The sequence below is a fragment of the Oncorhynchus clarkii genome, chromosome 2, assembly GCF_045791955.1.
Source record: "Oncorhynchus clarkii lewisi isolate Uvic-CL-2024 chromosome 2, UVic_Ocla_1.0, whole genome shotgun sequence".
In the NCBI taxonomy this organism is placed as follows: Eukaryota; Metazoa; Chordata; class Actinopteri; order Salmoniformes; family Salmonidae; genus Oncorhynchus; species Oncorhynchus clarkii.
In genome coordinates, this window is record NC_092148.1 from 60,783,382 (window position 1) to 60,797,754 (window position 14,373).

The 14,373-nt window shown below is 42.3% G+C and overlaps 1 protein-coding gene across 1 annotated transcript in view; it reads right to left on the reverse strand.

Moving 5' to 3' along the window:
* The window catches only part of LOC139371084 (cadherin 13, H-cadherin (heart)), a 531,337-nt gene that overhangs the window by 239,523 nt on the left and 277,441 nt on the right, over positions 1-14,373 (reverse strand). The window contains exon 6 of the mRNA XM_071111141.1: positions 6,840-6,984. Coding sequence (XP_070967242.1) covers positions 6,840-6,984 — 145 coding nt within the window. The remainder of the gene's footprint in view (positions 1-6,839; positions 6,985-14,373) is intronic.

The window sequence follows — 14,373 nt, forward strand, 5'->3', positions numbered from 1 at the left end:
AGTGTCCAAGGAAGGGACCGAAGTATACAGAATGGTGTCGTCTGCGTAGAGGTGGATCAGGGAATCGCCCGCAGCAAGAGTGACATATTTGATATATACAGAGAAACGAGTCGGCCCGAGAAATGAACCCTGTGGTACCCCCATAGAGACTTCCAGAGGTCCGGAGAACATGCCCTCCGATTTACACGCAAATGTTAGTGGATGGAGCACAAGTGTAAACAAGAGCTTTGCCCTGACCATTTATTTGTGTAAGTGAGTGTGTTTCTTTCTCTCTCTCTCTCAGGTTACAACACACATCCGCCACAGTCCTCAACACAGAGGCCCCTCAGGGGTGCGTGCTCAGTCTCCTCCTGTACTCCCTGTTCACTCATGACTGCGCGGCCAGGCACGACTTCAACACCATTATTAAGTTTGTCGATGACACAACAGTGGTAGGCCTGATCACCGACAACGACGAGACAGCCTATAGGGAGGAGGTCAGAGACTTGGCCGTGTGGTGCCAGGACAACAAACTCTCCCTCACCGTGATCAAGAAAAAGGAGAAGTTTGTAGACTACAGGAAAAAGAGGACCGAGCATGCCCCCATTCTCATCGACGGGGCTGCAGTGGAGCAGGTTGAGAGCTTCAAGTTCCTTGGTGTCCACATCACCAACAAACTAACATGTTCTAAGCACACCAAAACAGTTGTGAAGAGGGCACAACAAAACCTATTCCCCCCTCAGGAAACTGAAAAGATTTGGCATGGGTCCTCAGATCATCAAAAGGGTTCTACAGCTGCACCATCGAGAGGATCTGGACTGGTTGGAATACTGTCTGGTTTGGCAACTGCTCGTCCTCCGACTGCAAGGCACTACAGAGGGTACTGCAAAAGGCCCAGGACATCACTGGGGCCAAGCTTCCTACCATCCAGGACCTCTATACCAGCCAATGTCAGAAAAAAAGCCCTACAAATAGTCAAAGACTCCAGCCACCCTAGTCATAGACTGTTCTCTCTGCTACCACACGGCAAGTGGTACCGGATCACCAAGTCTAGGTCCAAAACAGCTTCTACCCCAAGCCATAAGACTCCTGAACATCTAATCAAATGGCTACCCCCCCCCCCCCCCCCCCACCCAGTTTTTCCTATTTTGTTTCATTACAACCTATAATTTAAATACATTTTTATTTTGATTTTATGTCATGGACATACACAAAATAGTCAAAATTACTGAAGTGAAAAAAAGAAAAAAAAACATGTTTAAAAAAAATGCTATGAAACCCCTAAATACGATCTTGTGCAACAAATTACAGTCAAAGTCACATAATTAGTTAAATAAATTCCACCTGTGTGCAATCTAGGTGTCACATGATCTGTCACACTATCTCAGTATTTATACACCTGTTCTGAATGGCCCCAGAGTCTGCAACACCACTAAGCAAGGGGCACCACCAAGCAAGCGGCGCCATGAAGACCAAGGAGCTCTCCAAACAGGTCAGGGACAAAGTTGTGGAGAAGTACAGATCAGGGTTGGGTTAGAAAAAAAATATCTGAAACTTTGAACATCCCACGGAGCACCATTAAATCCACTATTAAATCATGAAAAGAATATGGCACCACAACAAACCTGCCAAGAGAGGGCCGCCCACCAAAACACACAGACCAGGCAAGGAGGGCATTAATCAGAAAGGCAACAAAGAGATAACCCTGAAGGAGCTGCCAAGCTCCACAGTAGAAATTGGAGTATCTGTCCATAGGACCACTTTAAGCCATACACTCCACAGAGCTGGGCTTTACGGAAAAGAGTCCAGAAAAAAATCCATTGCTTAAAGAAAGAAATAAGAGGCATGTGGGAGACTCCCCAAACATATGGAAGAAGGCACTCTGGTCAGATGAGACTAAAATTGAACTTTTTACCTATCAAGGAAAACGCTATGTCTAGCGCATACCCAACAACTCACATTACCCCGAGAGCACCATCCCCACAGTGAAGCATGGTGGTGGCAGCATCATGCTGTAGGGATGTTTTTCATCGGCAGGGACTGGGAAACTGGTCAGAATTGAAGGAATGATGGATGGGGCTAAATACAGGGAAATTCTTGAGGGAAACCTGTTTCAGTCTTCCAGAGATTTGAGACTGGTACGGAGGTTCACCTTCCAGCAATGACCCTAAGCATACTGCTAAAGCAACAATCGGGTGGTTTAAGGGGAAACATTTAAATGTTTTGGAATGGCCCAGACCTCAATCCAATTGAGAATCTGAGGTATGACTTAAAGATTGCTGTACACCAGCGGAGCCCATCCTACTTGAAGGAGCTGGAGCAGTTTTGCCTGAAAAAAATGGGCAAAAATCCTAGTGGCTAGATGTGCCAAGCTTATAGAGACATACCCCAAGAGACTTGCAGCTGTAATTGCTGCAAAAGGTGGCTCTACAAAGTATTGCCTTTGGGGGGGTGAATAGTTAGGCACGCTCAAGTTTTCAGTTTTTTTGTCTTATTTCACAATAAAAAAGATTTTTTCATCTTCAAAGTGGTAGGCATGTTGTGTAAATCAAATGATACAAACCCCCCCAAAATCAATTTTACTTACAGGTTTCAAGACAACAAAATAGGAAAAATGCCAAGGGGGTGAATACTTTCGCAAGCCACTGTAACTCTACCTACATGTACATATTACCTTAACTAACCGGTGCCCCCGCACATTGACTCCCCCGTATATAGTCTTGCTATTGTTATTTTACTGCTGCTCTTTAATTACTTGTTACTTTAATTTCATTTTCTTATCAATATTTGTTTAAACTGCATTCTTGGTTAGGGGCTCGTAAGTAAGCATACCTGTTGTATTCAGCGCATGTGACTAATAACATTTTCTATGATTTGATTTGATATAGAAAAACACCCCTAACACTGAATTCTGAACGCAAATAGACAATATAGATGTGCCTTTGATTCCAAACAGAAGATGAAGATGTAAATGTATAGGGCTATGCCAAGGAATTGTAGCAAGGCAGACCAACTATTCCAAGGCTGTCAAAAAAGAGGGGGTGCTTGGGAGAAGAAAGGAGAAGAAATTGAGAGAGTAAAGCCTTGGGGCATGTATAGCAGAGAGAGAGGATTAAAATAGAGGGAAAAATAGTCAAAAAGAAACAGAAAAGGAGTGGGTAAGTAAACAGAAGGGGGAGAAAGGCTTGTCAGGAGGGCTCAGGGTTGCTCAGTTTGCACAGAAATGTCAGAAACGGTGTGACATTGTCCCGTGCAGCCTCCCCTGATGGCTGCAGTCCCCCACAACAGAGACAAACACACCACACTGCCACCACACACTGCTACACAGACCACCATACTGAATTCCTATATCCATACAGTAAAACACACACAAATCCAATTTGCATAATTTCCATGGTAGTTTAGAGGGCTTGTTTAGGGAAATGATGCTTCTATGGTATAGTTAAGTTATTCTTGAAGCAAAATGGCGTGGAATATTGCAGAACAAATGCAGGTTAAAGGGTGAGGTAAATAAAATAAGGCAAAGCACAGAAACATGATTGGTGCTCACACATTGTTATCCAAATCACACACACATAAGAAAAACACAAATACACTCATGTATAGGCAGCGTTTTACATGAATGTAAAGTATGGGAGAGTTAAGGTTAGCCCTGGTGGCGTGTGGTCCAGGGGCCATATTACTGACAGGCCAGGACAGACTGGGAGTCCAAGACCCGTCCACCTCTGTGATTAATGAGGCAGGGGTCAGGGGACAAATGCTGAGTTCCTGATTAGGAAGGTATTGGCAGAGGGCATAAATATGGGACTGATCCCACATAGATAGCTACACTGCAACTGTGCACCTACATGAAAAAAATACTGTAGTGTATAATATAGTTGGAATACTTTAATATTCACTGTAGTATTTTTGCAGACTTTACTGTAGTATTCACTGTAGTGTTTTTTGCAGACTTTAGTATTTAGTGTAGTATACTATAAAATACTACAGTATACTGTAGTATTTACTCTAGTGTTTTTGCAGACTGCAGTAAAGTATAATGTAATATTTACTGTAGTATTTTAGCAAACTGTTGTCATGTCCTGACCATAGAGAGTCCTTATTTTCTATGGTGGAGTAGGTCAGGGCGTGACTGGGAGGTTAGTCTAGTTTATTATTTCTATGAGGGGTTCTAGTTTTGTTTTTCTATGTTGGTGATTTTGTATGATTCCCAATTAGAGGCAGCTGGTATCATTGTCTCTAACTGGGGATCATATTTAGGTAGCCTTTATTCCACCTGTGTTTGTGGGATATTATTTTGAGTTAGTGTACGTAGCACCTCTGTAGTCACGGTTCGTTGTTAGTTTCTTGTTTTGTTTTATAGTTTCACTTTAATAAATTATGTGGAATTGTAATCACGCTGCGCCTTGGTCCTTCTCTACAAACGAGCGTGACAACTGTAGTATACTATAGTGTTTTTGGGTACATTACTGTCGCATTTACTAAAGTGTTTCTGTTTTTTAACTGGAGAAATACTATTTTCCATTACCTGTTGTTAGACAGGTAAGTAGGTAGCTAGGACTGGATTCTGAATGGATATTTCCGATGGTCTATACTTGGCATGTTAGTTTCTCACTTACATGTGGCACAAATTGGGTTATGGAGAAGGAGAATTGGCAGGGTATATACAAATACTGTAGTATTTACTGTAGTTAAAAAAACAAGTTTTGTGGACTGTAGGGTTTTGTGGATAATACTGTAGTATTTACCATAGTATTCAACAGTATACTACAACATTCTATACTAAGTACTACAGATGATTGAGGGATACTACAGTGTGTAGTATACTACAGTTTACTACAGAAGTCCATAGAAATACTATAGTATTCTATGGAAAACGGTAGTATTTTCTATGTGGCCACCTTGCCTGATGCCGCCTCTCAGGAGCAGGGGCAAATGCCACAAAATGTATCTCATTACATTTGATGGACAGAAAATGTATCCCCCTGCCCCCCCCAGCCCACACCAACCATGAGCAGTGCAGCAGTGAAGTGAGAGCAGGGATTGAATTGACTCCTCTGTACATCATCAGTCCTATCCCTCATTTCAATTTGATTTACCATGGCAACTGCTCCAAAGAGATGTCAGATGAAGACATAGTGAAATTAAATCAAGACCAGAGTGTCTATGAAACATATAATTGCAAATAAAACAAATCAGCATCCATCTTATTAAACCGAGTCACGGGAGGACCTGAATGTACTTTGTAGATAAAAATTGAATCCAAACTAGGCAGAAAATGAGTTCTGAAAAGTGAATGCAGCTGAGTTTGCGAAACCTTGAGTTAACTTGTCTCCGTAAACGGATTCAGACTTAAAACTAAGATGATTCATCTGTATTTTGGCCTAAACCTCCATAACCCAATAAAACCTAGCCTGCTGGGTATTTGTCATATTCCTGAATCCCACACAATTCGCTGCGAGGCTTTAAGCCATAACTTTACAAAGAGCTACAGGGAACTCTAAAATAATTCCATCATTTGGCCCTTTGGCTATTAGAAAAACCTGCTTTGGTTCACAATATTAGTTCTATGTGCAACCAAAAGCCCTGTGCCTACTGTTTTATAGCCCCGGTGATAGCTAGCACATCATTATGCTTTCATTAGCCTAGCTGTAAAGATCCATACAGCCAAACACTGCAGTTGAAGACTTTTGTCACCATGGGGAATAACACTGTGTTACTCTACTGACTGTGTGATTAATGTCTCTTGCCTGACGACTTTTCAGCCTTATCTGCTGCTGCTGCAGCTGCTACTGAGTGTTATGTACAGTATATTTGTTTGTGTGCTAATGATATGAGCACAAGTCAGCTCTTTACAGAGTTCGGTCCTGATATCATCTCTGCTCTGTCTCATTACCCTTTTGTGTTGTGCAAACTCACTGTCTCTGTCTTTCTTTCGCTATCTCTCTCACACACTAATACTGACACGCGATTACACACCCACTAACACATACGCACACGCACAGGAGGGTGAGGTCCTCTGTGACTGGTGTAAGCCAGAAGTGTTTGAGGTTGTCACGGTAACCAGCCCAGAGAGGTTGAGGAGCGAATGAGGACAAGGGACCAGACCCGGGATAGCAGAGCAGCAGAGCCAGCAGGAGAACAGAGGAAAAAGTTCAGACCTCCAAAGGCTCTGCTCTGTTTCCCTGACTTTTTTTTATCTATTTCTGCAGCACACAGAAGAGGAGAGGAGAAAGGAGATGTCATCCACTCTCCAAATGGTCTGCTTCCTGTGTGAGTCATTAAACAACATACACACAACAACAATAGTCCGTAAAATGAAAAAAAGGAATGAAAGCTCAAATGATGATGCTCACCTTTCTATGGTCACCTTGTCTGACAAGGTGTATTATTCTGACACATTAATGGGGGGAAAACATGTTTTCTTCAGAGATTCTTGATGAATATTTTTCAAAGTTCAGTCTATGTGGATGTTTTTCAAAATTGAGGATACAGTCAATTCTGTTCTTAAGTACGGAACACAAATAATCAATATGCCACCATAATTACTCCTGCATTTTCCTGACCATTTTTTGTCCTCTCAGCTGCTTTCAGCTCGTCTCAGACATCAGACCACCATTAATGCAGCAATATGAAGTCGGGTCAAAGAATGGTCAGAGCTGACAGTGGCAGGCTGATGATGACACTGCATCACTATCTTCATACCAGCTTTCCCTTAACCGTGGTCATCTTCACTAGGAACTAAAATGAAGCAAATTACCCAAAAGGTGGAGGGATTAATCAGTGCAAATTTTTTGCACTGATTAATACGACCCTGGTCAACACTGCCATAGATAAGCAGAGTGGGTACCGCCACCTACCAGTAGGTGAGCCCTCCAGCACCTCCCCAGCGTAGCGGGTCTCCTTGAAGATGGGCCTGTTGTCATTCTGGTCGTTGACGTCCACCAGCAGGGCTACAGGACCCTCCACCAGCTTCCCACTCAGGTCTGTCACAGACACCTCCAGCTGCAGACAGGAAACACAGGGGTCAAAGGTCAGGACAGGAGTTCAGTTATACAGCTGGTATGACAAGGTTTATACAGAATGACATTCATTTAGACAGGTGAAAGCATAGTATACCTGATTGTCTGTTACATGTCTGAGAGATAAATGTATCGGAAAAAGCGCAATTCAATCAAAAACTAGTCTATATTGTATGAACAAGAGTAGTTTATGTACTTATCCTCGAACTCAAACACACACACACACACACACACACACACACACACACACACACACACACACACACACACACACACACACACACACACACACACACACACACACACACACACACACACACACACACACACACACACACACAGGTAGCACATAAAACAGTAACTACAATATTTCACCATTCTTAAAAGAACTGTAAACTATGTAAAGAGTGGTGAGTCGCGCCTATCGAGTACTACTCATTTGTCTCTGTTCTCTCTCTCTTTCCCAACACTACAGCAGCAGAGACTATAATTTTATGAATAGATGGACAGTGATAAAAGTTAACGGCCGTCATTTTAATCTCTCAACCAGCAGGAGAAACGAGTGCTAGTAAGTTCCTGTTCCTGACTTGAGCAGATGGATCTGGTGTTAGTGACCTGTGCTGCTCTGCCATGTTACTGAGGAGCAGACACAATGAGAGGACACATTAGGCCTGCCCTCAGATATGAAGAGGTCCTACAAAGCTTCAAACCACAGGAGCTTGACGATAGCATGGTTGTCCTACGGTTATTTTGCCTACAACCTTCCCACAATGTTCTGGGAATGGTACAAGACACCCAGGTAGAAGATAGCGTTCTGAGAACCATATGTTTCTTAGGTGGGAATTTCAGTATTTCAGCATAACGTTTCCTACAGATTTCCTTGTGGTTTTATTTAAAGTAATGTTCTAAAATTGATCAAAGAACATTAAGAAACAATGTTCTTCTGTGGGAATTTCAGTACTTCAGCATAACGTTTCCTACAGGTGTTTCCTCATGTTCTCAGAACATTAAGAAAACTTTCCAAAAAACATTTGCGAAAAAACATTTGTAACATTGAAAGAACCTTCTAAGAAAAAATTTAAATATATACATTCCATTCTCAACAAAACTCTCTCTATCCTCTGTGTGATCACGCTCTCTGTGGCCGATGTGAGTAAGACCTTTAAACAGGTCAACAATCACAAAGCCGCAGGGCCAGACGGATTACCAGGACGAGTACTGCAAGCATGCGCTGACCAACTGGCAGGTGTCTTCACTGACATTTTCAACCTCTGCCTGTCCGAGTCTGTAATACCAACTTGTTTCAAGCAGATCACCATAGTGCCTGTGCCCAAGAACACGAAGGTAACCTGTCTAAATGACTACCGACCCTTAGCACTCACGTCTGTAGACATGAAGTGCTTTGAAAGGCTGGTCATTGCTCACATCAACACCATTATCCCAGAAACCCTAGACCTACTTAAATTTGCATACCGCCCGAACAGATCCACAGACGATGCAATCTCTATTGCACTCCACACTGCCCTTTTCCACCAGTTCAAAAATTTGGGGTCACTTACAAATGTCCTTGTTTTTAAAGAAAATCAATTTTTTTGTCCATTTAAATAACATGAAATTGATCAGAAATACAGTGTAGACATTGTTAATGTTGCAAATGACTATTGTAGCTGGAAATGGCAGATTTGTAATGGAATATCTACATAGGCGTACAGAGGCGGCCCATTATCAGCAACAATCACTACTGTGTTCCAATGGCACGTTGTGTTAGCTAATCCAAGTTTATCATTTTAAAAGGCTAATTGATCATTAGAAAACCCTTTTGAAATGATGTTAGCCCAGCTGAAAACTCTTGTCCTGATTAAAGAAGCAATAAAACTGGCCTTCTTTAGACTAGTTGAGTATCTGGAGCATCAACATTTGTGGGTTCGATTACAGGCTCAAAATGGCCAGAAACAAATAACTTTCTTCTGAAACTCATCAGTCTATTCTTGTTCTGAGAAATTAAGGCTATTCCATCCGAGATATTGCAGAGGAACTGAAGATCACGTACAACTGGCAGCTTCATTAAATAGTACCCGCAAAACACTAGTCTCAACTTCAACAATGAAGAGGCGACTCCAGGATGCTGGCCTTCTAGGCAGAGTTCCTCTGTCCAGTGTCTGTGGTGTTTTGCCCATCTTAAAGTCTGAGATATGGCTTTTTCTATGCAACTCTGCCTAGTAGGCCAGCATCCCGGGGTCGCCTCTTCACTGTTGAAGTTGCCATACAGTATATACACATTTCACATTATAAATCAGACCTGTAGTCAAATTGTGCATGTGTGAATGAGCATGAACTAAAACTCTGCCTGAATTAACGCCCATCATTCACCTTTTATGGTGACAATATCGCCATTATTGGCTGTAAACTTTGGTAGTATTGGAATTAGGCCAAGACAGTATATCTAGCTGATGTTCTGAAAGAGCTGCAAAATCTGGAACCCTATAAATCAGCCGGGCTAGACAATCTGGACTCTTTCTTTGTAAAATTATCTAACCGAAATGGTTGGAACCCCTATTACTAGCCTGTTCAACCTCTCTTTCGTGTCGTCTGAGATTCCCAAAGATCGGAAAGCAGCTGCGGTCATCCCCCTCTTCAAAAGGGTGGACACTCTTGACCCAAACTGCTACAGACCTATATCTATCCTACTCTGCCTTTCTAAGGTCTTCGAAAGCCAGGTCAACAAACAGATTACCGACCATTTCGAATCCCACGGCACCTTCTCCGCTATGCAGTCTGGTTTCAGAGCTGGTCAAGGGTGCACCTCAGCCACGCTCAAGATCCTAAACGATATCTTAACCTAAACGATAAGAAACAATACTCTGCAGCCATATTCATTGACCTGGCCAAGGCTTTCGACTCTGTCAATCACCACATCCTCATCGGCAGACTCGATAGCCTTGGTTTCTCAAATGATTGCCTCGCCTGGTTCACCAACTACTTCTCTGATAGAGTTCATTGTGTCAAATCGAAGAGCCTGTTGTCCGGGCCTCTGGCAGTCTCTATGGGGGTGCCACAGGGTTCAAATCTTGGGCCGACTCTCTTCTCTGTATACATCAATGATGTCGCTCTTGCTGCTGGTGAGTCTCTGATCCACCTCTACGCAGACGACACCATTCTGTATACTTCTGGCCCTTCTTTGGACACTGTGTTAACAACCCTCCAGACGAGTTTCAATGCCATACAACTCTCCTTCTGTGGCCTCCAACTGCTCTTAAATACAAATTAAACTAAAAACATGCTCTTCAAACGATCGCTGCCTGCACCTGCACCTGACTTAGAATATGTGGACAACTACAAATACCTAGGTGTCTGGTTAGACTGTAAAATCTCCTTCCAGACTCACATCAAACATCTCCAATCCAAAGTTAAATCTAGAATTGTCTTCCTATTTCGCAACAAAGCATCCTTCACTCATGCTGCCAAACATACCCTCGTAAAACTGACCATCCTACCGATCCTCAACTTCGGCGATGTCATTTACAAAATAGCCTCCAATACCCTACTCAATAAATTGGATGCAGTCTATCACAGTGCCATTCGTTTTGTCACCAAACACTACCCACCACTGCAACCTGTACGCTCTCGTTGGCTGGCCCTTGCTTCATACTCGTCGCCAAACCCACTGGCTCCAGGTCATCTACAAGACCCTGCTAGGTAAAGTCCCCCCTTTTCTCAGCTCGCTGGTCACCACAGCAGCACCCACCTGTAGCACGCGCTCCAGCAGGTATATCTCTTTGGTCACCCCCAAAACCAATGATTCCTTTGGCCGCCTCTCCTTCCAGTTCTTTGCTGCCAATGACTGGAACAAACTCCAAAGATTACTGCACCTGTACATAGCCCATCTATAATTTAGCCCAAACAACTAACTCTTCCCCTACTGTATTTATTTATTTTTCTCCTTTGCACCCCATTATGTTTATTTCTACTTTGCATATTCTTCCACTGCAAATCTACAATTCCAGTGTTTTACTTGCTATATTGTATTTACTTCACCACCATGGCCTTTTTTTTGCCTTTACCTCCCTTATCTCACCTCATTTACTCACATCGTATATAGACTTATTTTTCTACTGTATTATTGACTGTATGTTTGTTTTACTCCACGTGTTTTATCTTGGCCAGGTCGCAATTGTAAATGAGAACTTCTTCTCAACTTGTCTACCTTGTCTACCTGGTTAAATAAAGGTGAAATAAATAAATAAAAATTAAATCTAAAAGGAAAATAATAGGAAATATCAATGGCGAACTTGATCAAATGTCTTTGGAGGTGTTGGCAGAAGTTGTTTTTTTTTGCAGTGACATTTGCTGTATCGGACCGTTTCTGAAATCTGAATTCTGAATTCAATAATGTTTTGCATTGACTTTCCCCCAAACCTAAATGTGCTGCAATGCCCATGAATTCTCTGAAAAATGTTTGAACTACACTAGGCCTACTTACAGTGGTAGCCTACACACTTCAATACAACATATCAACTGTCTGTTCACCTGCAACATTTTACTGTAGCCTATGTTATAAACTACGCTCCCTTTCCGATGCATAGAGCAACAACTTGAAATCATAATAACCTATCTAATAGGATCATTTAAATTAGAAATATGCATGGTCATTTGTTGTATGGCTACTTGGGGAACATGAACTCATCATGGCCAGAAATGGTGCAATGCTTATGATATATATTACCTTTATAAATGAGACATTGTCTCCTCGAGAAATGTGACATCACAGCTTATCTATTTACTACTGAGAAGTGGGTCCAGTTCAATGAGAGATGGGATGAATGGTAGCCTATCCTAACTTGTTGTAGACCTAATGACCATTTTGTACGAAACCATCAGTCAGATTATGGAATTTAAAGAATAATCAGAAATATATACTTTTTGGTTATGAATATGTCATCATATATTCCCCATTTGCACAAGGCTACAAGGCTACTTTTGCCTTCTTGCAACGCAATCCTTCAACCACTAGAAACTGCGTACGCATGGTCTAAAGTTTGTGGGAGGACAAGCACATTCTCATGTTTAGTTTTTTAAAAATGCAAATTTTTGGGTGATACCCAACATGCATAAATGAGGCCCCTGGAGCTCCTGGAGACAGACTGTACGTAAGCCCCCAGTGCCGTGGTGCTTCTCATTAGTCTCTCTCTCTCTCTGTGTGTGTCTCTCTCTCTCTGTGTGTCTCTCTCTCTCTCTGTGTCTCTCTCTCTCTGTGTCTCTCTCTCTCTGTGTCTCTCTCTCTCTGTGTCTCTCTCTCTCTGTGTCTCTCTCTCTCTGTCTCTCTCTCTCTCTCTCTCTCTCTCTCTCTCTCTCTCTCTCTCTCTCTCTCTCTCTCTCTCTCTCTCTCTCTCTCTCTCTCTCTCTCTCTCTCTCTCTCTCTCTCTCTCTCTCTCTCTCTCTCTCTCTCTCTCTCTCTCTCTCTCTCTCTCTCTCTCTCTCTCTCTCTCTCTCTCTCTCCTGCTCCCCAACCCCTCCCCCCCTCAAGACCCTCTACAGGCCTGTATCACTTATTCATGTATTCAACCTCTCCTAAAGGTGCAGTATGGGCCCGGCCTGGCATCCCCTCACCGGGGGAATCTCTCCAGCTTAGCAGAGCACAGGCAAAACAAACAAATCCCAACATCTGACACAAACAAGCTGACTTTAATACTCAGAGTCAGAGTGTGAGCCCCAGACTCTTCTTAGTCAGGGACCACTTTTACATGCGTACAGTATTACGGAGAGTAGCTTATATCCCGCTTAAGGTCTTATTCTGGATAAACTGTTTACATACACTTTTGATATCCCGCTCACGAGGTTAAATGGAATAGTAACTGAAATGTGGACACTGACTGTAGGCCTATAACCTCTCACATGTAGCCTCATATAATATGACATTTTGGCAGTACATTTATAAAACAAATATACATTTTGTCTTGGGAACAGGGGTGGAGAAATATGATTTCTTTCATTCAGTGTCTCTTGAAAAAATGTGAATGCGCGTGTAACTTGTTATCTTTGACACTGTTATGCAAGCAGAGAATTTCAATCACATAAAATATGTACCCAAGACGAACAGTTCTTACCAGAACTGCGTTCCATCGTTTTCTCAGCTTTCATTTGCTTAAAACAATCTTTCTACTGTTTTGGAATTATTGCATTTTCTCGCAGGTCCTTAAACTAAACAGACAACTTTACCGGTGTTAACTAGATTACCAATGCATTCATTCTATCAATGTAAGGTGTTATTCTGGTGAGCATTACTTTATTTAGTCTTCTGGGGCAACAATTTATGACAGAAGATAAGCTGCATGTATCAAACTGTAGTTGACAAACAAATGTCGGAAATTATAATATGGCCTAAATTATAAGGTATAGCCTACTATTTAAATATTTAAATTATCTGTTTGGCAATCAGATGAAAACATTATCACACAACGCCCAGGATATGAGAAACTGAGCTTGTGCAGATTGCAAAAACAACAGTAAATGGGATAAGATGTTTACATGCCACAGTATCCGGTCTTAGATCAGCATGTCCCAGGCATCTTATCCGGGTTTCTCATATCCGGGACACAAGCTTTTTCGGGTTATTTTAAACAGGATATGATGTTTATTTGCGTCGACTCAAAAATGGAATACTTGAGTATCTTGCATAACAACGGGATATTGGTGGGCATGTAAATGTGGTCATTGTGCCTGAGCATTCAAATCCACCCGTCGACCAAGCGATTTAACATCTTTAATCCGTCGTCCACTTCAACGCTGAAGAGTAAAAGTTTATATGGAGAGCTACTCATTATGCTCATTGCACTCTGCCCTGTCTTAAGATATACGATTCTGTCTTAAGAAGACATCATGTACTTGAAAGTGTTACATCCCAGACTGGATCAGTGTCATTTCAACAGATGAACATAAGGAGCTGCTCTCAAACATAACATAATTTGTGTCATTCTAACATCACCTTTGTCTACCCTATCACACAATAAGCAAATGAATGCCCCTTCTTCCTCTCTGCTGTCCAATAGGAATAGCTAACAGGATAATTCCCCAGAAAGACCAGACCAAAGGTATCCATCACAGAGAGTGGTGTCGGTGCTCTACTCCTCTCTTATCTAGCATATTAGCTGCTCCTGCTCCCCTCAGTATCAGTAATGCATGACACCACTCCCCCGCTTTATCACACAGGTCATCCTCTCTCCCTCTATCTCCAATGGTGGGCCCCAGGCCCAGAGAACAAGGCATAATGGTAGTAATGACAGAGATGCAAGTAAAGTGAGAGAGTTAGGGGTTAGAGGCCTAATGGCCCTATAGATCATCAACTCCTCTTCTCACTTCTTGGCGGTGTAGTCGT